The 25,441-nt window shown below is 40.0% G+C and overlaps 2 protein-coding genes across 5 annotated transcripts in view; one reads left to right on the forward strand and one right to left on the reverse strand.

Moving 5' to 3' along the window:
* Positions 1 to 538: 538 nt before the first annotated feature.
* fancb (Fanconi anemia group B protein-like) lies at positions 539 to 25,426 on the reverse strand. Of its 4 annotated transcripts, none has more exons than XM_031895791.1 (9): positions 25,351 to 25,426; positions 17,373 to 18,363; positions 13,183 to 13,338; positions 10,456 to 10,551; positions 9,314 to 9,442; positions 8,653 to 8,816; positions 6,531 to 6,979; positions 3,764 to 4,001; positions 539 to 1,473 (listed from the first exon to the last, which is right to left on the reverse strand). In XM_031895791.1, the coding sequence occupies exons 2-9, from the start codon at positions 18,318 to 18,320 to the stop codon at positions 1,056 to 1,058; spliced, it is 2,598 nt and encodes an 865-aa protein (XP_031751651.1). In that variant the 5' UTR covers positions 18,321 to 18,363; positions 25,351 to 25,426; the 3' UTR covers positions 539 to 1,055.
* mospd2 (motile sperm domain containing 2) overlaps positions 25,223 to 25,441 on the forward strand; it is a 53,756-nt gene continuing 53,537 nt past the window's right edge. The window contains exon 1 of the mRNA XM_012956821.3: positions 25,223 to 25,303. The gene's annotated coding sequence lies outside the window, so the exon portion shown is untranslated. The remainder of the gene's footprint in view (positions 25,304 to 25,441) is intronic.

The following is a 25,441-nucleotide window of genomic DNA, read 5'->3' on the forward strand; positions in this document are numbered from 1 at the left end:
TATTTTTTTCCCTAAACACAATGTTTCATAATCTGTACCTTTCAAATATTTTACTAAAACAATTCCCAAAGGATTTTATGAAAGATGCTGTGGTTTAAAATGTGTTTTCTCCAATCTCTGAAGGTGGTGTTGAACATACAGAGTAACGTATAAAGCAATCAATAACCGATACAAGAGGTGACCTGCCCAAAAGAGCTTGCAATCTACAAGGAGAAAGGGTTGAGACACAAGGTGTGGGAATGGGCATGACCAGAGTTGGGAGAGGTTTGGCACAGGTAATTGATTTTAGCAGCACACTGAGGTTATGTTAATCTAGATTAGGGTAAAATTCTCTAAATAAATGTGTTTTTAGAGATTTCTTGAAGGCAGAGAGATTGGGAGAAAGTCTGACAGTTTGTGGGAGCAAATTCCAGAGCATTTCCAAAAATCCTTAGCTCCTGTTTTATCAGATTACCTCTAAATGGGACATTCTCTTAATAGAATTTTTTTAAACCTTTAGGAAATTAAAAGAAAGAATTAAAAAGAATGAACACATGTGTTGCATCAGTATAGTATAATTGTTACATAAAAGTTTTCAACAGTAACAAAGTTTCATAACAGAAAAATAAACAATAAAATACTGGTTAGGGAGATACGCTTGAGGGTTTATAGTGAAGTTTCAATGTTCGTTGGGCAAACCATTTCCCTACTTTGTTTTTATTCTTCTTTAATCCTTAAAAGGGGCACAGAAATAGAGGATATGAAAACAGAAGCGACTGTAGGCAATTTTTGTAAGGTAAGCAGTGTTTTATGGTATAAATTGGCATTAAGGAACATAAAGGAACAAATAATAGAGATAAATTATACAGTTGCCAGTTAATTCCATTTGTAACCTGTATAAAACAAGCCTTAGCCTTACGCTTGACAACAAGAATTGACAACACTTTGAATCTATTTTTAATGAAATATTTAAGCCCGCAGTATAGTTTATGGTGCATTATTCAGTACTGACTGAATATGAACAAATCACAACTATTAGAGTAACCTCCAAGGTGATATTTAATGTGACACAGAGATCACAAAGTGGCCAGTTTCCCTGCAATTCTGTCAGAGTTCATTTGAATCTGAGCTACTTTTGCTATGAGTTGTCTGTACTGGTCGCTTTTTATTGTGATGTTAGCTCCCAGCTTACTTTGCTCCTGCTCAATTAAGAGCTCTTCTCTGTATCTCTCCACGTCTTCCTTGGTGTCGTATAAAGGAGTTATTGTGCTGCTGGGCTTTTTCTGCATTTTACTTCTCAGGGTCAAGTCTTCTTCAACATCGCTTGCTGATGTGAATATTGCGCTCCTGAGGGCCAGCAACTCCTCTTCCAGGGATAACGCCAAGCTTTCAGCCAAACAGTGTGTGCCCTCTTGTTTTACAATATTCAGCACACAGGTTGGAGGAAGAACACTTTTGAGACTGCAGAGGCACTGGAGCAACACTGCCTTATTCCTTCAACGGCAAATAGTGTGTTATATGTATTGGATTCAAAAGAAAACATGCACGGCTCAAATGTAATTTTGGAAAGTGAAAAAAATGTTGCTCTAAGGAACAGCTACATTTTCTAAAAGAACAATAGACATGGGCATAGTGCATGCATGAAATGATATGTTCTAGCACTATTTCTAATAAGGTGCAGGAACAAAAATTGCTCTGCTCCTGTCACCTATGAAAAGCATGTTCACGAGAAGCCGAGTGTGCACGCTCCTGCTAGGCAATCACAATTATAGAACAGGGGACAGGGCTTATTTGTGTCCGCAAGTGCAATGATCAAAAAACAATTTTAAACGCAAGAGTCATGTTTTTTTCCCCCACAATGTAGTGTTTTTCACAGACTTTAAGCCTTATTGTGGTTGCTAGGGGACTGTGTGTCTGACGCAATTGCGCTGCACCTGATACAACTGTCTCTGATTTGCCTAAATTAACTTAACTGGATGTGTATTAATCGTTAATTAGACGCTACTGTGCAAGTCTGATAAGTGTCATTTCTGATGTTTAGCGTTTGAGTGACATCTGCACCCAATTTTTTAGGTGCAAGTGTGCTACGCCTATTGACGCTGGGCTTGAAAGGAAACCTGATCAAAAGGTTGACCCACAACCCATGGGGCCTACAGACTGGGGAAGTACACCTTTTCTATGCACTCAAAGTTTCCCTGTCTTGGAACCCGAGGTGCGTGCAGAAGTAGCATACAGAACAGACAGCGCGAGTCCTACAATGGGAACATTTTATGGGTCACAGGTTGAGCAGCGCTGAGTGCAACTATGTGAAAGTTTAAAAAGTGCATTGTGACTAAGTACCTTTAACAAGTGGGGGTTTAACACGTAACTGTATGTGAGGTCGTAAATGACCCCTAACGTTTGCCAACTTCTAACTTCGCTGCACAGCTCTTCAATTATTTTTAAGGGCTCAATAAGGTTGGGGAGATGGGAGGGCATGTTCAGGGGGCATGATCTACAGTGAGCATGCCGCTTATTGAAAATGAAAAGCACATTAAAACATGAAAATAAAACTGCGTAGTCCTTAAGGAAACTATCAGTATGTGTAAGTCTGTGCAGTTTAAGGTATTACACCCTTGGAAACACAAGAGACATCAAGCAGTTTGTGGCTGTAACTCCTCTTTCTTTAGCAGGCTGTGGAACGAAAAGGCATTGCCCAAGAACATTCTAGCAATAGTATTATTTAAATGACATATTAAAATGATTAGTATTGGTTTCTAAATATATTCTGCTACATGAATATTAGCTCCTGTTCTATCCAGACACTATGTATATTTCAGTGTTCAACAAGTGCCATACTGAAGGCATAATCTAGACCAGTGCTGTCCAACTGGCGGCCCGCGACCCCCCTCTGTGTGGCCCCCCACCTGTCTGGCTGCTTTGATGGCTTACTCTTGTGTAAGCTTTAAATGGTATCAGTACTCTGTGATTAACTGCCCCCCCTGCATGGTTCTCACCTCAGATTCAGGCTGTAATCAGGCTGTATTGTTTAAATATGTAATCCCCTGTACTGTTCACACCTTTTAATCTCTGCATTGTTCACCCCCTGCAGTGTTCACACCTCAGGCTCAGACTGTAATCACCCCCATTGTTCCCCTATTCACACCTCAGGAGCAGTAGAAACCCACAAATAATCCCTGCATACTACAAAAAGAACATATACTGAGGTGGTACTGCAATTAAAAAGTTTTTTAATATATAGTTATTGTGCAGACTGTAGGAGCAGTGCCAGCATTATGTCACTGTAGGCTGCCTGTGTGTGCCATACACACAGGCAGCATAGGGCAAGCAGAGTATGGCACACACAGGCAGGGTAGGGAAGGCAGAGTATGGCACACACAGGCAGAGTAGGGCAGGCAGAGTATGGCACACACAGGCCAAGTTTGGCACAAACCAGCCAAGAATGGCACACACAGTGGAAGAATGGCACACGCTGTGGGTGGGTGTGGTTTCAAGTGGGTGCGGTTTCAAAAAGGGGAGTGGTCAAAACTGGCTTCCATTATCGGCCCTCCACTACGTAGGTCGGAAAAATTCCGGCCCTCGGTACAACAGAAGTTGGACAGCACTGGATCTAGACAGTGTGCTGGAAGGAGCTGACAGAGGGCCCTGTGTCTAATCAAGCAAGCTTGTACAACTTCTCTCCTTGTAGCACAGGACCTGTGTTCAACCCTGAATCACCACGTGTTACACACACCCCTACCACTCAGTGCAATTTGTCTCAAAAAGCATGTGTAGGTAATAATACCTTGCAAAGATGGTAAGTTTCCCTTCACAAGGGCTCTCTGGATTCCAGATGAAAAGAGTGCCGTCAAGACTTCCAGGTATATGGCTGCAAATGATTTCTGGGATGTGTCGCACAGGTTCCCCCTGCATATGACCAATCATCCACAATTTCACTGAAGTCAGTGTACAGTCAGGCGAGGAGATATGGAGGGAACATTTTAAATATGTGGATAAAACAGCCAAAAGGTCTTCTATACAACCTAAAAAAAACCCAAAGAATATTGCTTAAAATTTGTGGTTGTCATTTAATGTCAATGTTGTTCACCTTTAAACTTTTAGTACAATGTAGACATTTATATTTTGAGATAGATTGCAATTTGCTTTCATTTTTATGGTTTCTGAATTAAGGTTTTTGTTAAGCAGCTCTTCATAGTGGAATTTAGCAGCAATCTGGTTGCTGGGGATCAGTTTACCTAAGCAACCAGGCAATAGTTTAAACAAGAGACTGTAGGATAAAAAGAGGAGGCCTGGAATAAGATAAGTAATAAAAAATAACAATAAAAGTCTAGCTTCATAGAGCAATAGTTTTTTGGCTGCTGTGGTCAATGACCTCCATCTGACAGCTGGAAACAGTCAGAAGAAAAAGACTAATTATTTCAAAATTAAAATGAAGACTGATAGGAAAGTTGTTAAGAATAGAACATCCAATGACATACCAAAAGATTACCAAAAAGTGAACAACCCCTTTAATAAGCTATTTAATAATAGCTCATTATTTGCACAAACAGAAGGAGGGTTAACAGGAACACATGTTTTGCCCTTTTGCCCAGTGATGGCAGATTCTAGGGGATCGAGACAGAGCCTAAAAAGAACCCTCTGACTAGTATAAACATAAAATATACTACATATACCATAACTAGCCCTGTTAAATGGGCCCACAGGTTTATATTGCTGTTCCTAACTTTGCCATTTATAAATAAACCCTGCGATCAATAATAACCGTCTGTTTAAAATATCATACGTGTTCTTGTCACAATTGAACATCTAAAAACATCTACATGTCATGAATGATTTCAGGCTTGTATCACTGTTTTAGCAGTTAGATCTGGGCTAGTAAATTAACAGCCACCTTGAGGGAGAGTGGAGTTGGGCACGCCAGCGGAACTACAAGTTTGGTAAATAAGAACGAGTTGCTTTCACATCCTTAGGGAAACAGAACGGCACCTGCAGTTAAGCTGCAATTAAATTTGTTCAAATGTTACTCTGTTTAAATAAAATGTTGAAAGAAAACAGATGCTCTTTCAGAAGCTGAATAATGGGCAAAAGAAAAAAGAAACAATGGAATTATTTGTCTGCAACATTTGGCAGGCGTCATGAGCATCAGTATGGGTTCCTTATCAATTTCACCATGAAATGAGACCTGAAATTTATTCCAGTAGTTCAGTTACACAGGAGTGAGTTGTGAATTGTCATTAAATAAAAGTTAATGTTTTAGGGAATTTACATGTTATTACATTATTTTTAAACAGCATAATTAATTTCAATTTATTTTTTAACTCAATAATGTCCCGTTTGAGCACTGGAGACCAGAACTGAACAGCATATTCTAGATGGGGCCTTACCAGCGCTCTGTAAAGGGGAAGAATAACCCCCTCCTCCCGTGAATCTATACCCCTTTTATTACAGCTCAAAACCTTGTTTGCCCTTGCAGCTGCTGCCTGGCATTGCTTGCTACAGCCAAGTTTATTATCTACAAGGACTCCAAGGTCCTTCTCCATTATGGATTTGCCTAGTGCAGTCCCATTAAGGGTATACGGGGCTTGCATATTTTTACATCCCAGGTGCATGACCTTACATTTATCCACATTAAATCTCATCTGCCACTTAGCTGCCCAGATTGCCAGTTGGTCAAGATCCTGCTGCAGGGATGTCACATCCTGGATAGAATTGACTGGTCTGCAGAGTTTTGTGTCATCTGCAAACACTGATACATTACTCATAATACCCTCCCCTAAGTCATTTATGAACAAATTAAACAAAAGTGGACCCAGTACAGAACCCTGAGGGACCCCACTGAGGACCTTATTCCAAGTAGAGAATGTACAATTAACAACCACCCTCTGTACCCGATCCTGTAGCCAGTTTTCTATCCATGTGCAAACAACTTAACTAAGACCAATATGCCTTAGCTTAGCAAGCAGTCGTTTGTGGGGAACGGTATCAAATGCTTTGGCAAAATCCAAAATCCAAATCCAAAACTGTCTATCAGTTCTTACCAGAGTTGGCCTTTTATGCCTATACCATCCAATTCCTCTACAACAGGAGTGAGAAGGGCCAAAGCAGAATAGGCATAAAAATCAGGTTGGCAGGATTTAGAGAAAATAAACATAAAAGAGAATAGGTGAAAATAAGATCCTATTTTATAGCACAACTTTTCCTTACTAACACCTGTCAGGTACATACAATAGTTGAGGATGAGATAGATCAAAGCCAAACCTTATTTTACCTAAGTTCTTACATTTGTATAAGAGTACTGAGTTTTATAGTAGTAGAAATAATAATAAAGTAACTCAACAATAAAAGCACTGGAATTGTTAAGCATGTATTAATCATTACTATCTTAACATATTTCACAAGAGCTGAAGTCTCTAAGGACTATGGCTGTTAATTCCCTCGCCTCTGCGTCATTTATTTCTCTTAAGTTTTTCCACAGGTTTAGTTCAAACTTTTGAACAAAAGGGCTTTGTGTTCCAGGGCTGGTGAATAATTTAGAAGTGTTATAAATTTACCTTGACAGTGTTCAAATATATTTACTGTGTGCTTCCCTTTTAAAATGTCTTCGGTGCTTAAAGAAATTCTCCCGCATGGTACCGTCAACATCTCGCTTTTAACTAAGCTGTCAGGTTGATTTCTCCTCCTGGCGTGCAGCAGCAACACACAACTTGTGTTAATAAGCGCCAAAAGCGGGGATAGTTCTGTGACAGCAGTCACTGTGTTTCCCAAATCATTTTCATATGGGGAACAGCTCTGCCTTCCTGAAGAATCCTCTAAAACAGCATCTGCGGTAAGGGAACTGATTCTTTGTTTCTTTGCTATCGGTTCTCCTTGGTAGACAGTACTAGAATTTATTAAAGGAGCAACGGCCAGTTTTAACTCCAGGGTTCGGCATTTTGTAACTGGGGAGAGCTGGGCTGTTGTTTGATCCAGTATTAGAGATAAGCTCACATTGCTCAGGGATCTGTTAAAAACAAAATAGTGCTATGAGAAAACATTTTTATTACAGAAATGCTGAGAAATAAAACAAGACTGCACTTTGTAATTTATTATGTTTTAAAATATACTGGTTATGACAACATGTAAATCAAAAGCATCTCTTTCCACAAGTTCTTACACATGCAGAAGGCTTAAAGGGGCTGCTTACCCCAAAATTAACATTTTTGTGTGCATAAACAATATAATATTTATAAAAAGTTAAAACCTATCATAGATTTTTGCTATTTACATTATGCAAGAATTTCACAGTTTCTTAATGATTTTGAACAAAAACAAAGAGATTGCAAGCGCTCGGCCTATCCCTTAAATCAAACCTTTTTTTACATCTATCATGACATTGACCTTGCATGCTATTTATAATTTTGCCTTAAAAGTATTTTTACGATGCTTCTACATTACCTATTTGATCCCCCATGTTCCTCTATGAAAGGGCTGCCATATTTGTGCAGCAGTAGTCCATTGGTGGCTGCCTGCAAGCCGGTTTAGCGGCACTGTTTTCCAGTTAACTAAATAAGAGCTATTGGGTCTCACAACTTTACCAGGCAACCTATACTTTGGGTCCCCAGCAGCCTTTGCACTTAGCATCTCCATTGTTACACCCCTGGAGTAAAAGATTAAATATGTAAAAGCTTCCTACACTTCTTTGCACACAACTATACCTAGCTGCACTCTCTTGGTGCCTTGGTCTGTGATTTGGATCTGACACCTAATCATTTGATTGCTTTTATGGATTGCTAAGATGTTACAGTATATTTTGTATTGAATTACAGAATACTGGATGGCCCACTGTATGGCTTATGAAAAAAGTGAGAGGTTGAATTTAAACATTTTCCCAAATCTACCTGAGAAATCAAGCAGTTAATTCTATTATAGGTAAACTAACTCCAAGTAAAAGATTACATGAAATGTAGTGAGAATTTCTTAAAGGAGAAGGAAAGGCAAAGTCACTTGGGGGTGCCAAAATGTTAAGCACCCCCAAGTGACTTTAACCGCTTACCTTGTACCCCGGGCTGGTGCCCCTGTTCGGAGAAAATAGCACCAGCCCGGGGTACCTGGAGCGCAGCACTTCCTCCTTCCGCCTTCAGCTTCCTAAACTGCCGGTGGCCGGGCATGCACAGTAGAGCGAAAAAGCCGACTTAAATGTTTAAGTTCGGCTTTTCACTCTACTGCGCATGCGCGCGCAGCGAAGCCGGAAGGAGGAAGCGCCGGCAGCTACCCCGGGCTGGTGCTGTTTTCTCCTGACAGCGGCACCAGCCCGGGGTAAAAGGTAGGCGGTTAAAGTCACTTGGGGGTGCCTAACATTTTGGCACCCCCAAGTGACTTTACCTTTCTTTTTCCTTTAAGGTCTTTCTTATCTTTCTCTATCATGTGTTATAGCTGGTGCTAGATCATTTGTAGACTAATCTTTTGTTGTCCCTTTACTTGTTCTATAACAGGAGTTCCTGACAACCAAATTACTGTGCAGAAAAGACCTGCAATATTTAGGTTAAATAATACTAAAGAATATTTTAACTCTTGCTATTCAAGATGGACAAAAGGCATATCCTGTGGCCAAAGTGTGCAGTGTACTGGCAGAAGAAAGATAATATTATGCTATGCTCTACTGAGAAGAACAAGTAACATACACGCCTCACTTACAGATACGCTGAGCTGCTGAGCTTTACACCAATCACCAAAAGGTCATCGACAACACGTTGCCATATTCTCTCTACAGGGCATTCATCTGGCAAGGATGAACACATCTCTGTACTGGGTGGGCAAGGACTGCCTTTTATATCATCCCAAAGGGAAACCAAGCCCTCCTTTAAAGAATACAAAGAAAAATAATAAAGAAGCAAAAAAACAATGGGGGAAAAACCCTTACTTTAGTAGTGTAATTTGGTTGAAGGAAAAAATAAAACTACAATGTTATATACTGTACCCAGATGTCCTCTTAGTATGAGAGCGTGTGTTGAGTGTATATATATTGCAGAAACACAAAGACTTTAATGCATAATCTGCTATGCTGAACAGATTAGAAATGGGTAGTTGGAATTCAATTTATTCAGCTGGGCATCCCCTTATGACATTATGTCCTTTTGTTTTTTCTCTTTTCTGGATTTAAACATGACTGGATGTGTATAGCAAATTTTATGGGTTTTGAGGCCAGACTGCTATACAAATAATGGATGCATTGGCAAGGCTAAAACTGCCAAATAAGCAAATAACAGGTTCATGCAAGCTTGAAGAATAAAGCAAATGAATGCTCCGTGTAAAGAACTATTATAAAATATATCAAATATATGACATGGGGTGTTACCTTGTCTGCACAGGGCACAGCACTTTCCTTGCCTTGGACCATGTTAATTAATGCCTCAGCAGAAGATCTTAGGACCCTATATTTGAGTTCCAAATCCTGTTGCAATTCTTGAAGTGAAAGCAAACCTGCCTGCAGACATAAGAACACATCACATTTATTGCAAATGAAAAGAATCTTACTGCATAAAACTATGTATCTCTCAAATGAAGTGTATCTTGTTTTCTTTAAAGGAGAAGGAAAGCTAAAAACTAATTAAGCTTTATCAGAAAGGTCTACGTGAATACAGCCATAAGCACTCACAGAAACGCTGCACTGACTTCTCTGAAAAAAGATTAGTTGTGTCTGTTTTCCTCTGCCAGAGACACGCAGCTCTCTGCTTTCTGCTCTCTCCTGCTCCCCCCTTCCTCAAGAATGCTAAGAACTCACTCCCCCCCTTAGGAATGTGGATCTGAGCCAATCAGCAGGAAGCTGACTCATAGTACAAACTGAGCATGTACACCGGTCTTGGTCTTGCTGCAGGAGTGAGGCATTATGGGAACTTTCTTTACACAGCTCAGTGTTTTTTTTTTCCTCTGAGGCTTCTGATCATCTGAACGGAAGAAATATGGGGAGACTTAAGGGCACTATTGAGAGTACTGCAGCTTGAGATTAACTCTTTATTAGCTTTTCCTTCTCCTTTAAGTCATGGCCGTTGTGTGCATATATTGTTTTGCCATCACTATGATTATCTGCACTTGTTTTTTATTTCTTTAAAGGGACAGTAGACAATTATTACATGGTAACATAGTTACATACTACATCTTATTGCACATTTATACCTTTAACGTGCACTTTAATAAACACTGTTGTCACAGTGCCTCAGCATTCCCCCCATTTTTTCTTTCTATATATTTGGTATTTTCTTTTTTGAAGGTATCAAAAAAGCTTGTTCTCCCAGCATGTCGATATTCTTGAAGTGCTCTTACATTGCTCTTGCAATAGCCATAAGACAACATGGCATTTCACTAAATACAGCAAAGCCATTAATGAGGTAAAAATAGAGAAACACAAACATTTGTTCCACTGTCGTTCATGCCATTCGGTGAGTGAGACACTCACTGGCCAAAGAGTGCTTATGAACAACTTTTTCAGCTTTTACAAACCTGCAATCTTGATTCAAGTGCCTGGATTGTGAGAAGGCGGTTTTCTTGAAATCCATCTTCATATGATGTACCTACATTGCAGTTAGATTCCCCGGTCTAAATTCCAGGAAAAAAAGAAATCACTCTTTAACTGCAAAACAATAATGCTTTAAAAATCTGGGTTATACAAGGAGAAGTACTATTTATCATTATTTGAAAGAATTTTGAAGATTTTGTTTTAAAGGGCACATATAGCCATAGTAAGGCTTAATCAAACTTTATCCAATCAGATAAGCATCAAGAGAGGCTTCCTGCTTTAAGGAAATTAGGTTTTGCCTGGCCTTCATCAAAATCTGATAAAAAATGCAATGTAAATTGCAATAGTGCTCCTAAAAACAATTTTTTGTATTGTAAGAGTCCTTTAGTGCAGTTTTAAGTGCAATCGTCAAGTTTTTTTTCCCATGATTTCAGCGTAATTGCAGTCGCCAGGGAGAGATGTGCCTAATGCTTACTGTGGGTGATGAGTTGATGATAAATAATAAGCCACCCCTTTAAGTAGGATACCTATGAACACGTATTTACTGGTTGGTATTGAACAAGCTAATATTACAATGCATCAAAAATGGGAGTAATTTTTCTGGGGTTTTCTTTTGGAAATATGCTGTGTTCATTTAGTTTTTTCCAGATTTTAAAGATTTAAAAAAAAAAACAAAAAACAAAACACTTTGAAATGAGATCAGCCACACCATATCACACTGGAAAAAAACTCTATGAGATGTATCTAGTTTATGGATTTAGCCTGCCCTTCATATTTCATAATAATAATAAATCCTCATTTCATACATAATAACTCATCATTTACATCGAGAGAAAATGGTGTGGAAGCCATCTGTGTAAATGGAGACAAATAATAGGACATAGTGAGCCATCTGAGCTTAAGATAAATTTATCTGTACCTTGAAAAGTTAACCAATATTACTAACAAAGGTACCTAAAATAACTTAAGTTAATGCAAATTGTAATGTAAATTATAATATTACACATCTTAAAGGGACGGCATACACCAGCTGGTTGGTAAAATAACCTGACTTTTAAATAAGTTGATTTTTTAATTAAAACAATTGGAAGAATGCAATTTCAACAAGTCCTATTAATTTTTAGGCATTTACTGTCCCTGTAAGTATGTACACCTTTACCCTACTACAAACATGCACTTTTAACATGACAACTGTCACTATACCAGGTGGTTCAGAAGTGCTGCGCCACTCCTGGAGAAAGCAGTTGTGCAGTTCATTGCTGTAATTTTTTTTCTTGTTGGACCTTTGTTTTTTAGGATGACAGTGGTCAGCAGGTGGAGCAGGGCAGTGTTTTTTTTAAATTTTAAAATCAGCCTTGCTTGTGATGCTCGCTTGAAAAGTTGGTGAGGCTTCAGTAAAGTCTTTGCTCCCTACACATTCTGTATCTACTGATAATTCAACATAGGGCCTATGTAAATGTAGCATTCCAATGGTTCGTTTTATGTTATATGACGTACTGTTATATGATGTATTGACGTTTATGATGTATTATCTTGCCTATGACAAACGTGATAGTGGGGAAAAAGGTTGAGAAGCAATTGAGTCGTAGGTTAAGCCAGGTGAAAGGAGATCTAGTATTTCTTTAGTAGAGCCAGGCTCTTGGCATCAAAAGAGCAGTGCTGCATTACTTTAATCCCAGGCTCCTGCCAAATTTCCCTACTCCATGAACATGGATATATATTATATATATATATATCTCCAAAAAAGACCAGCAATGCTGAGTTATATTCCAAAAACAATCAATTGTGTATTAAAAACGCATGAACAGCCAACGTTACGTTACCTTGAGAAAAGGTCCTGATGGGGACCAAAACGTAACGTAGCGTTTTTAATACACAATTGATTGTTTTTGGAATATAACTCGGTGTTGCTGGTCTTTTTTGGATATTTAAATCATTTGCACCCGAGCTAAGAGCTGAAGCAGAGTGCCACCCTGGGTTCACTATATATATCTAACGTAGGATAACTAACGTAGTTGGCCATCTTGAATACATTGCAATATACAGACAAACAATCCCTGCTTTGTTTAAACATTTTTGGGCCATTTAATGCACAAAATGTCTTAATGTAAATTTTGAGGTTACACCATTGCAGCCCGCAGACGACAAACCTCCCCAAAATGCCTTGCCATTGCCAAACACTGTGATAGCCAAAAGTACTCTTGCCAATATGGATTAAAAGCAGGAAATTGCCTCTCTTTCGCATTTTCACAGTAGCACAGATTTAACCATGGGTGAGAAATGGCACCATGTGCCATTTCCCAAAAAGGCATTAATAAAATCTGCTATTGCAACATTTCCCAGTAGAGTATTATGCAGCCTCACTTTACTCACTGTGAAGTACCACACTTAACTTAAAGGTGAACCACCCCTTTAAGTTCTGCTCCTCAGATCTAAAGGGGTGGCCTCTGGTACTTTGTTCTTTTCTATGTGAAAAAAACAATTCCCCGCTACATGTCTCTCTATCCAACATACTTGTAAAAAGGAATCGAGTCCCCTTGCAAGCACCTTTTCTCAAGAGTAAATAACCCCAAACTTGATAGCCTTGACAGCAGTAGTCCCTAGATACCAGAGTTAAAGAGATAGAAATCAAAGACTGTAAAAAAAAAAAATGGGTCAGTCGCTACTATGCTATATACCTGTTTAAAATATATAATTTAGTTTGTACTTACAGGATAGTTAATTTCACAGCAGTCAGTTAGTTTGAATGATTGAAGGTCAGGTGAACTGTTTGGTTCATACTTAAACAGCAAGAGTATTTGATCAGCACCTTTGCCAAGGAAATCATCGATGAGAACAGTATAGACTTGCTGCCAAGTTGCAGCTACCTGTAACACAAATATAACTGAAGTGTTTAGTCTGAAGGAGTCATGTGTTCTGCATAAACACATCTTGGAATAGCTGAGATACAGTGCATAAAAACCAATTCAGCGCTACCAAATCATTACATCTCTTATTGCCTTTTCTTACAGAAAATAAAAACGGAAAGTAGAAAAAAGCAATCTCTTCTGAGCTAACAGTTTAATACAAAGTAAAACTATAAGTTCATTAAAGGAGAAATAACTTCCTTTATAACACTTCTGTCCCCTCCGGAGGCCGAAAGTGGGCTCCACCCTTCCTGAATCACGCCACCCATGCACCCCAATAAGGCCCCGTTCCCCAGTAATTCACGACAAAAGGCTCAATGGTGGTGATCCGTGCACAGTTGAAGGCAATCCAGTCCTGGCTTGAAACATGCATTGTCTTGGCTGCCAAAGAGCAAGGAAGAGAAAGTCAAGCTGCCAAAAATGGTGGCTGTTAATTCTGCTGCACCCTTTCATGAGGAAAGGGAAGGAATAGGCCTACTGGGGTGTGTGGGTGGTGCAGATCAGGAGGGGGGCTTCTGCAGAAGAAGGCAGTATTAAAAGGTAGTTTTACACAGAAACTATACCTTTATATTTGTGCAGAAAAGAAAGCAATATATCTGATAGAAGCCCTTCTATGTAATTCATATATATTCATTATTATTATTATTATTATTATTAACATGCATTTAAAAAGCGCCAACATATTCCACAGTGCTGTACAATAAGTGGGTTTATACATTGGACATACATAATTACATACAAAAAATAACCGATACAACAGTGTGAAGAGGGCCCTGCTCAGAAGAGTTTACAATCTATATGGATAGGACTGTGGGAATGGACAAAATCAGAATTAAGCAATGTAAGATACAGAGTATTGCTTTTAGCAGCCTACTGAGGTTGTGCTAAACTTAATGAGGGTAAGCGTCTTTAAATAAATGTCTTTTTAGAGCTCTTTTGAAGGCAGAGGGATTGAGAGAAAGTCAGACAGATTGTTGGAGCGAATTCCAGAGATGGTGTGCGGCCCTTGCAAAGTCTTCAATGTGTGAGGAGGCAATGGGAGAGGTGTTAAGGATCAGGTCTGTAGAGGAGAGTAAAAACGGGTTGATATCCTAAGATAAGATCAGAGATGTAGGGTGGGGCAGAGTTATGAACCAATTTAAATGTGAGGGTCATTAGTTTAAATGTTATTTGGGATGGTATTGGAAACCAGTGCATAGATTGGCAGAGTGGCATGCCTGAGGATGAGCAGTTGCTGAGGTGTATGGCAGCAGTATTTATTATGGATTGGAGAGGGGACAGTATTTGAAGGGGAAGCCCAATTAATAGAGAGTTACGGTAGTCCAGGCGTGATATGATGAGAGAGTGAATAAGGACTTTGGCAAGCATCTTTGGTGATAAATGATATTTTGGAAATATTTTTTAGGTGAAAGTGACTTAATTTAATAAGTAACTGGATATGAGAAGTGAAGGACAGGGCAGAATTGAGGATAACCCCAAGGTACCGGGCCCGGGAAGATGGGGTGATAGTAGAATTGTTAACTATGATAGATACCTCGGAACAATGTGGGAAAAAGAACCAATTCTTAGAGAGGTTTAATTTAAGGTAGTGTTGGGACATCCAAGTAGAGATAGCAGACAGTTAAGAGTTAAGAGCTCTAGGTTGAGATTAGGAGAGATTTTATTGCCAGCATAGAGGTGGTATTGGAAACCCTATAAATTGATTAGTTTGCCAAAGAAGGAAGTGTAGAGAGAGAATAATAAGGGGTCCAGGACAGAGCCTTGAGGAACCCCCACAGAAAGAGGTAAGGGAGAAAATGAGGCTCCATTGTAAGAGACACTGAAGGAGCAATATGAGAGGTAAGATGAAAACCAGCACAGGGCAGTGTCACAAAGGCCAAGGGAGTGGAAGGACTGGAGTAGTAAAGGGTGATCAAGTGTCAAAAGCAGCTGAGAGATCAAGTAGTATTAGTAGTGAGTAGTGGTTATTGGCTTTAGCCAATGAGGTCACTAGTTAGTTGCGTTTGAGCAGTTTCTGTGGAGTGTTGTTGTCTAAAACCAGATTGTAGGGGATCCAGCAGGCTATTGTCAGAAAGGAATAGTGTCAGTCAGTTGTAAACTAGGCGCTCAAGTCGTTTAGAGATGAAAGGGAGCAGAGAGATAGGCCGGAGGTTCCCAAAATTGGAGGGATCAAGACAGGGTTTTTTTCAGGATGGGGGTTACAAGTGCATGTTTCAGTTGGGATGGAAAGGTTCCAGTAGAGAGTGAGAGATTGAATAGATGAGTTAGAGCTTTGATAAGACAGGGATTAGCATTGCGTAGAAGTCTGGAAGGAATGGGGGTCAAGTGGGCAGGTAGTAAGATAAGAGGAAGCCATATTTTTGAGACTTTCTTTTCAGTCACTGAGAAGGAGCCAAGAAGAGACTGGGTAGCATGGAGCAAAGGAGGTGAGTGGTTAGGGGGATTAAGTTGTGCTATGTCATTTCTGATGGTGTCAATTTTGTTTTTAAAGTGCTCGCCATTGTCTTGAGCAGTGACTGAAGCACACAGGAGAAGTCTGATTCCAACTGGGAATTGCGCCAGCAATGCTCAAGTGTACATGACCGTCTTTGGACGGTTTTGGTATGAGCAGTGTGCCAAGGTTGGAGCTGTTTGGGTCTAATACATTTTGTCTAGGCAGGAGCAAGCTCATTAAGGGCAGCAGTGAGTGTGCTTTTTCCAGGTCTGGGAGTTTGAGTAAGGTGTAGACGCCAATAAGAGAGAGCAGCAGGTGAAGCAGTGTCTGTAGAAGAAAGCCAGGTTTCAGTTATTGCAAGTAAGGTAAAGGAGTTAGTGATGAAAAGGTCATGAATGGAGGTAAGTTTGTTGCAGATGGAGCAGTAATTCCAGAGGGCACAGGATATTTGAACAGTGGCTTTGGGTATAGGGATAAGGTTTTTGTCCTTTAAAGAGGTGCAAGTTGGGTTAGAGGAATGTGGCCCTGACAAAACAGGGATGGGGTTAGAGCCCGGTTGTGTACTATGTGAAAAAAAGGTGATGTGGCGACATGCACTTAAATGCGCGCTCCACGTAGCCAACATTCTTTTTCAGACCGGAAGTTAGTACTGTTTAGTACTGCGCTCCGGCTTCACAGGGAATTATATACCTGCTCTCTTCTCCCCTTTCGTCAACATGGTTTATTTTGCTAAAAGCTGCGAGCAGTGAAGGCAGCAGCCAGGTCAGCCAATAATCTTTCAATGACCAGAGAAGACCCCCAACAAAGTGCGTTCATGCTCGATGCTGATGAAAATGGGAGAGCAGAACAGGCTTATAATTCTCTGTGATGCTAGAGCACTGTACTAACTTCGGTTTTAAAAAGAAAGTCAGCTAGCAGGTGATTGAAGAGCGTGCACGTAAGTGCATGTCACCTTTTAATACACAGTACACAACCGGAAGAGGGATTTTATGGTATTATTTATGTATAAAACATTAAAGTTTGTTGTGGTTAGAAGTGTTATTGGGGGAGGGCAGAATAGATTTATGACTTATAAATTTTTAGTGTTACTGTTCCTTTAAGTTCAACAGTGTAAAGGGTCAGAAAACAGACTTGTGAATTCTGAAGTAGGAACCAAAAGGAAAAAAAAATAAAAAAAATGTGCTAGTGTAAGTTAGCTGTGACTTTTCTTCAGACAAATCATTATGCAAGAGCTCCTAATATTATCATTTAGCCGAGCCTATGGAAACACAGAAGCAAATGGCACTGGCTTAAACTTCCCCCAAACACGGATACCATCATCTTAGGGTGATAGCAGCCAATACAATATATGTCCCAAAGACACAATTCTGGGACCTGATGAGAACAACCTATCAGCCTTAGCTGAACTCTGTACTGAAAAGTATATAAAGGTTACAAAAAGTTGTGTAAGCTATGAAGGTGCTAAAACAGCAGCAGAGTTTATAAAAGCAGAATGAGAAAATAGACTTTGACCATTGCCCACATGTTCTGCAGAAATAAAGCCATGTTTTCAGGTAAATACCTTAAAACCATCTTTCTGTACTGCGCATACATCTCCAGAAGCAAAGGAAATAATAAACAACAAATCCCCTCGGCTTGTCGAAGCAACTTGTAGCTTGCAGGGATTCTCAAATGGAAGCTGGCAAACTTCTTTCGGAGTTCCATTTTCTATCCAAATCAGCTGTTTACTGCTCACTGCAGCAACTGATGTCTCATATCTGTCATTCCCTTTTTGCATCATGCACACCTGAAGGCAACGTAAAACAGTGCTGTACGCATGTGGAAGAAAGCAGATCCCTGGAATGGTGCTCTGCTTTTCAACGGCATACAAAACAAACTCAGTACCCTTAAGCGTACCATCGAGGTGAAGTCCAGTTGTTATATTGTCGGCTACTTGAAAACTTAAGTCCGTGGTGCCAAAGATGATTGTTCCTTCACCATCTACTGTACCGACCCATTGTATAGCAGTCAGACTGAGGGGTGATGTTAAAATACCAGAAGTAAACCGTGAAATATAACACAATTTCTCTTGATACCTCCACAAAACAGCTGGACCATCACAAATCTGTAGATCTTGCAATCTATCCACATCTAGTCGAAACTTCAGAAAACATTCAACCTCACTGGATGCATGGAACAGGAGCAAGGTACATTTTGTGGCACCGCTACTCTTTTTCTTACACGTTTTTAGCAAAACACAAGGAAGGTTTAAGCCTGTACGGGAGTCCGTTACACAATTAATGCATACAAGTTCCACCCCAGATTTAGTGCCTGGGAAGCTGTACTGTCCCAGGGACTGCTCAATAAACGTCTGAGAGACTCTGTCAAACCTCTTTCTAAAGAAAAGCAACTTGTACTTTTCACTGGCCTCACAAATTCGTTTGCTATCAGGGATTTGAAAAATAAGAAGGTCTCCATTGTAAGAAACTATTTGTTGGTTCTTCTCCATAAGGTGTAATCCTGCTTCCATTCGGTCAACCCTTTATTATGAATTCCTGTGCAACACATCCATCCTTTATAAAGAAAAAAAATTGAATAGCATTATAAATACTGAACAAAAACAATTTGCAATTGGTCTTCATTTTTTATTATTTGTAGGTTTTTAGCTAATTCATTTTCAGTTCAGCAATTCTCCAGTTTGGAGTTTCAGTAGCTATCTGGTTGTTAGGGTCCAAGTTACATTAGCAACAAGGGAGTGGTTTGGATGAGAGACTGGTATATGAGTAGGAGAGGGGCTGAATAGAAAAGAAAGATACAAAAAGTAACAATAACAATAAAACTTTAGCCTCAGAGATCAATCTTCTTTTGCTGCTGGGGTCAGTGACCCCCATTTAAAAACTGCCAAGAGTTGGAAGAAAAAGGCACATAATTCAATGGGATCCGTTATCTGGAAACCTGTTATCCAGAAAGTTCTGAATCACAGAAAGGTAATTTGCCATAGACTCCATCTTAATTAAATAGTTTAAATTTTTTTTAAAAATGATTTTCTTCAGCCTCGAGATTGACACTGCTCCATATTAACTTTAACTACAACTGGCGGAAAGACACATTGAAATACTTAGGCATCCACCTCACAACCTGCTACGACACCCTATACAAACACAACTTTACCCCAATGTGGAAACATCTGACGACAGAACTCAACGCTTGGCATAGCTACAACCTCTCGTGGTTTGGTAAAGTAGCAGCAATAAAAATGAACCTGCTACCTCTGCTATTACCGTATATACTCGAGTATAAGCCGATCCGAGTATAAGCCAAGGTACCTAATTTTACCTAAGAAAACTGGAAAAACTTATTGACTCAAGTATAAACCTAGGGTTGGAAATGCAGCCGCTACTGCGAAGTTTCAACTCACAAGTGCATCCAACATAAGATAACCATATGTGTACAGGTTAATATCTCATTTAAGTTTACATTCAGACCTAAGAGATAGGTTATGATAATACGTGCGGCTGTTAGCACCACAACAAGCAGCTGGAGGGTGCCTGATGATAAATGGACATGAGTAGATTATTTGTACATTTCAGTAGCAAAAACCCAAACTGACCAAAATATATATTTTTAAAACCATTATGCAATGATACTAATATCATGGCATTGTCAAGGTTTAAACAAAAATCCAGCCCATTTTATCCATTAAGAAAACTGATCATTTCTTTGATTATAGATAAATTGCCAGAATTCCTTTGTTTATTTCTCAACCAACCTGTGTGCCCCCGCAGGCTAAAAACAGGTGCTATGGGACAAAACCACAGAAATTCTCTCAAAAGTCACCTGCCTCTCCTTGCAGAAAGACCCGCTATCATACCTGCTAGGATTACCACTGCAAGGATTAGGCAAACGGACACAAAAGGTGGTACAAAGTATATTACTAGGGACACGCTGCCTGATAGCAGCCCACTGGAAATCTCCCACAATGCCAACTATACCTGAACTGAACAACAAGATACAGCATATACAGAACATGGACTACCTAACGGCCATACTACATGATAAAGCATTACCCTTTTCAGAGGACTGGTTTCTATGGGACTCGTACTATGCACAACCGCACAACCATGTGGATATAACTTAATTTGCGGCATGAGCGCAGGGCAACTACCAACAAGACTGCAGACTCTAAAGTCTATCACTGTTACCCATTGAATGTGGGTTAAATTACTATGCGGAACCCTTGGCAACATTACCTACAAATAACGAAAGTAAATATGTATACCTCACTTTTTTCTTTTTGCCACTTTACACACGCATTTACCATAACCTCTATGAACAAACGTATTTATTTAACCTTAGAAATCGATATTGTACCTCTACAATGATTGTATAATGTCTTAACTTGTTTTTCTCTGAAAATAAATAAAAATAGTTCCAAAAAAAAAAAAAAAAATTATTTTCTTTACCCGTAATAATAAAACAGTACTTTGTACTTGATTCCATTTAAAATAAAATGAATTACAAATGAAGGCAAAACTAAACATTTTTTTAGTAGACATAAAGTATGGCGATCCAAATTATGGAAAGATCCCTTATCCGGAAAACACCAGGTCCCAAGCATTCTGATAACAAGTCCTATACCTGTATATTCTAATCGGTTTTTGGATTATTTTATGAAACATTTATTTCACCCTCCTCTGGAAAATGTGTGACAAAAATTCATTGAATTCCAGCCTTTTGACTGGCCAGTTATAATTAATGTTCCTTAGGATGTATTAATAGTAATAACAGGCATAACCTGCAGAACGACATTACCCAGAAAGAGCATACCTTCCAACACAAATAAATATTGGGTCAGTTTACATTCTAGGGGGAAAAAAAAAGTCTTCTTTTCACCCAGTTGCTATAAAATTTCAACATCTGACAATGCATTACACATACTGTACCAGCAAAATTATAAAAACGAGTACCGTATATACTCGAGTATAAGCCGATCCGAATATAAGCCGAGGTACCTAATTTTACCTAAGAAAACTGGAAAAACTTATTGACTCGAGTATAAGCCTAGGGTGGGAAATGCAGCCACTTCTGCTAAGTTTCAATAATCAAATAATTAATAAAGGAAGCAAATTGTCCAATCAAAGCTTATCCTATCACCTACATCTAGAGGATATCCTGGGCAGTTGGCACCCATCAACAGGATCCCAACTTACTAGTTAACATACATAACAAAAATACTGTCTCTGTGTTTGATACCATTGCACTAACGTGGTCCTTAGCTGACGCGTCTCCATAAGCCCAGTAGATGATCCAATTGTAATGAAGTCAGCCCAATTTGGCCCTAAATGTGGATGAACAAAGTGGTACCAGATCTGCGCATTCAGTAACTATATGTGGCCAACCCCTTAAAATGCATATATAAGAGCTGGCTCTGATATGTGATCTATGCACTCATATGAAAACTCCAGTGGCACTTATAAGGCTAATAATGAACTTCCCTGTAGGAGTGGTAGATCTAATAATATGCTACCGGAGTGCTGTTATCACAGTGTATGGACTGGGTCTACATATCCCTGTAGTAAGCATCTTAATTTTCTGAACTGAGCTTAGAGTTCTAGACAAGGATCATTTTATTTCCTTGGTTCCCTCTCCATCCCATTTACATTTTTCCTTGGCCTACAGCTGAGCAAACTAAATGGAGAACTGCTACTGGTTACTCGCCTTTAACAGCAAAGCGGTTGCTACTTTCAATGCATATAATCATAATTGTCCGTGCAGATCTCTTTTCCGGTAGGAGAGCGGTGGGTGAATACAGGCTGCACCGCTGGCATTCATAATCACAATTGTCCGTGCAGAGAGAGCTGGAGAGTTTTCAGATGAGTGCAAAGATCACAGAAAGCAGGAGAGTGCCGAAACCCCGCCCCCCGCGAGTACTTGGGCGGACGCGTATGCGTATCCGCTCTCCTACCGGAAAAGAGATCTGCACAGGCAATTATGATTATGAATGCCAGCGGCGCAGCCTGTATTCACCCACCGCTCTCCTACCGGAAAAGAGATCTGCACGGACAATTATGATTATGAATGCCAGCGGCGCAGCCTGTATTCACCCACCGCCCTCCTACCGGAAAAGAGATCTGCACGGACAATTATGATTATGAATGCCAGCGGCGCAGCCTGTATTGACCCACCGCTCTCTTACCGGAAAAGAGATCTGCACGGACAATTATGATTATGAATGCCAGCGGCGCAGCCTGTATTCACCCACCGCTCTCCTACCGGAAAAGAGATCTGCACGGACAATTATGATTATGAATGCCAGCGGCGCAGCCTGTATTCACCCACCGCTCTCCTACCGGAAAAGAAGTTCCTAATGTCATCTGCACGGACAATTATGGTTATGTGCATTGACAGTAGCAATCGCTTTGATGTTAAAGGCGAGTAACCAGTGGGTGGGGGGGCGGCGTGCTCGCCGAATGCCATTACAGCCTGTATTCACCCACCGCTCTCCTACCGGAAAGCTGCCAGGGAGCGAGGAGCGCTTAGTCCCTTTATCCCCCTCCATCAGTGTATTTCCCAACAATGTATGACTACTAAATCATGCCGAATGCCATATTCACTCGAGTATAAGCCGAGCATTCGTTTTTAAGCACTTTTTTCGTGCTGAAAAACTCGGCTTATACTCGAGTATATACGGTAATAATTTGTAACTTATTAAAACACTGGAAGGAGCAAATAAAAGAAAAAGCAGAATTTGGGTGTATTAAAAATGCCACAACAAGTTACGAAGCTTACCAATGCCTAACATAACATGTATATCACCCTCATCTGATAAATACCCAACCACTTAGATTGTAAGCTCTACGGGGCAGGGACCTCCTTCCTACTTTGTCTCATACCACATGGCACTTATATATATATTTATTTATTATATCACTATTCCTCCCTGTGTGTAATTTTGTATTCTGTACGATTGTACAGCGCTGCGTACCCTTGTGGCGCTTTATAAATAAAGGTATACATACATACATGTGTAATAAGAATTCATTCAACTCCAGCATTTTGATTGGCCAATGATAATTAATGTTCACTGAGGTGCATAACTTGCAGAACAGCATTACTCAGAGAGTGCACGCCTTCTAATACAAATAAATGTTGCTGGTCTGTTCATCTAATCTAAAGTGGGGGCCTCTGGTGCGTTGATCATTTTTATGGGAAAAAAAAGAACATCCCCTATCTGCCTATAATCCCCTCTAATGTACAGAGTAATCATGTCCCCTCGCAAGCGCCTTTTATCCACAGAGAACAACCCCAACCTCAAGTCTAACCTCATAGCTTAAATCTTCCATCCCCTTAACCAGTTTAGTTGCACGTCTCTGCACTCTCCAGCTCATTAATATCCTTCTTAAGGACTGGAGCCCAAAACTGCACCGCATACTCAAGGTGAGGCCTTACCAGGGACCTATAAAGAGGCAAAATTATGTTCTCATCCCTTGAGTCAATGCCATTTTTTATACAAGACAGCACTTTATTTGCTTTAGCAGCCACTGAATAACATTGCCAGGAATTAAACAACTTGTTATCTACAAAACCCCCAGATCCTTCTCCATTAAAGAGGACCTGTCACCCTAATAAATAATTTCTTTTCTATTGTGTTTCTTAAGCAAAATTAACTTCACATACCATATAAATGATATAAATCTTGTTTCCTTCAGTTATGGGAATATACAATCACAGCCAGCAGGCAGCTGCCATTTTGTGGGCACTGTTATTAAGGCAAGCTTTGTATCTCCCCAAAATCTTGTGTATGTGCCAGAATGGGGGCCCTGATGCCCTTGCCCATGTACTGGCTACACAATTAGATGGTGAGAAGGTAGGGGGAATATGAGTGCTGAATGTGAAGTTTAAGAAATTGTCAGGCAGTATATGATTGACAGCTGGGATTTTTAAATGCATTTATAGTGGGTTTGAATATGTTAATATAAAAATGAATTTTGGTTTCATGTTTAATTTGAAAATGACTTTTATTATACAGCTTTTCATGTCTGGGTGACAGGCCCACTTTAAGGATACCCCCAACACAGGTCCATTTAGTAGATAGCTTGCATTTATATTATTTCTACCAAAATGCATCACTTTGTACTTGTCCACATTGATCCTCATTTTCCATTTTGCTGCCCAGTTTTCCAATTTTGTCAAACCGCTCTGCAAAGCGGCAGCATCCTGCATGGAACTTATAGTTTTGCACAATTTAGTATTGTCAGCAAAAATAGAAACATTAATAAACAAGTTAAAAAGCAAAGGCCCAAGGACTGACCCCTGCGGTACTCCACTAACAATACTGGCCCAATTAGAAAATGTTCCATTTACCCCCACTCTTTGCAATCTATCCTACAGCCAGTTCTCTATCCAATTACAAATATTATGTTCTAGGCCAATATTCCCCAATTTTGCACTTTTGCACTTGGTTACTTGTACCCTTGGTGCACATACGGAATACATCCTTAATGGAAAGCCACATTACACAATGCTGTGGAGTTGAAGTTGTGGAGTTGAAAACAATTTTGGGTACCTGAGGTACCACAAACTGAGGAGTGGGAGCCGAAGGATTTCTGTCCCAACTCCGCCGTCAGGTTTGTGGGGTCAGAAGTCATTTTGGGAACCTGGAGTCGGAGGTACCACAAACTGAAGTGACAGGATTTCTGTCCCAACTCCACAGCCCTGACAGACTGTTCCCATCAGCACCAATTACATCAGACTGCTCCGCGCTGGGCAGCACACACAGCATGCTAACATACATGTACTGAATATACGACATGTCTAAGTCGTTCTTGTGGGATTTTCTTTTCACTCCTTCCAATGTCTCTCAATTGTCCTTTCAATACATTCTACATTATTGCTCTTTTACATCAGCTTGCAGGCGCAGCATGTGTCATTTATCCTCTGATGTGTAACTTATAGAACATATAATATACTTTATAGAGCAAATTATTTGTTTGGTGTACAAAGCAAGCTAACAATTATCTGTATCCTGTATCAGGGGTAGCTAACCACCCCAGCTATAATACTGATGAACTGTCACTATAACTGGCCAACCAAAATGTTGGAATTAAATTCTATGCTAGGCCCATGTGTGGGATTTATATAGCCCTAGCTGAATAAACCCAAAAGCAATGTCACTATATTCTTGTAAACAAAATGTGCAAACTGCACCTCAGCCACACCATCAGACACTTACTACATATATTTCTAAGTTACATAAAATGTTCTTGCAATTGGGCCATACAGCCCATCACAGCTTACTTATAGATTTCCGTAACAACGAGAATAAATGAGATTTGGGTTGCCGTGTGCTAATTACGGGGGGGGGGGGGGGGGTGCAGTTCCTCACAACACACAGCAGCCCCAGTCATACACTTGATTCCACAGGAACAGAAAGCAGAATTCCCGCTCATCCGACAACCGCAAGGCACTCTGGGAGGGAAGTACCCAGAACTATTGCTAAAGCGCCGGAAAGAGGTGAGTAGCCTCTGCCTGTCCCTCCGAACCCTCCGACCGGCATGTACCTCAAGCCCAGTTGCTTTACACTTTCGGGTGTCTCAGGGTGTCACTCGTTCAGAGGGAGGAGCCTGTGTGAAGTCGAGGAGGCGTGGCTAT

This window comes from Xenopus tropicalis, chromosome 2 (genome assembly GCF_000004195.4).
Source record: "Xenopus tropicalis strain Nigerian chromosome 2, UCB_Xtro_10.0, whole genome shotgun sequence".
Taxonomy (NCBI): domain Eukaryota; kingdom Metazoa; phylum Chordata; class Amphibia; order Anura; family Pipidae; genus Xenopus; species Xenopus tropicalis.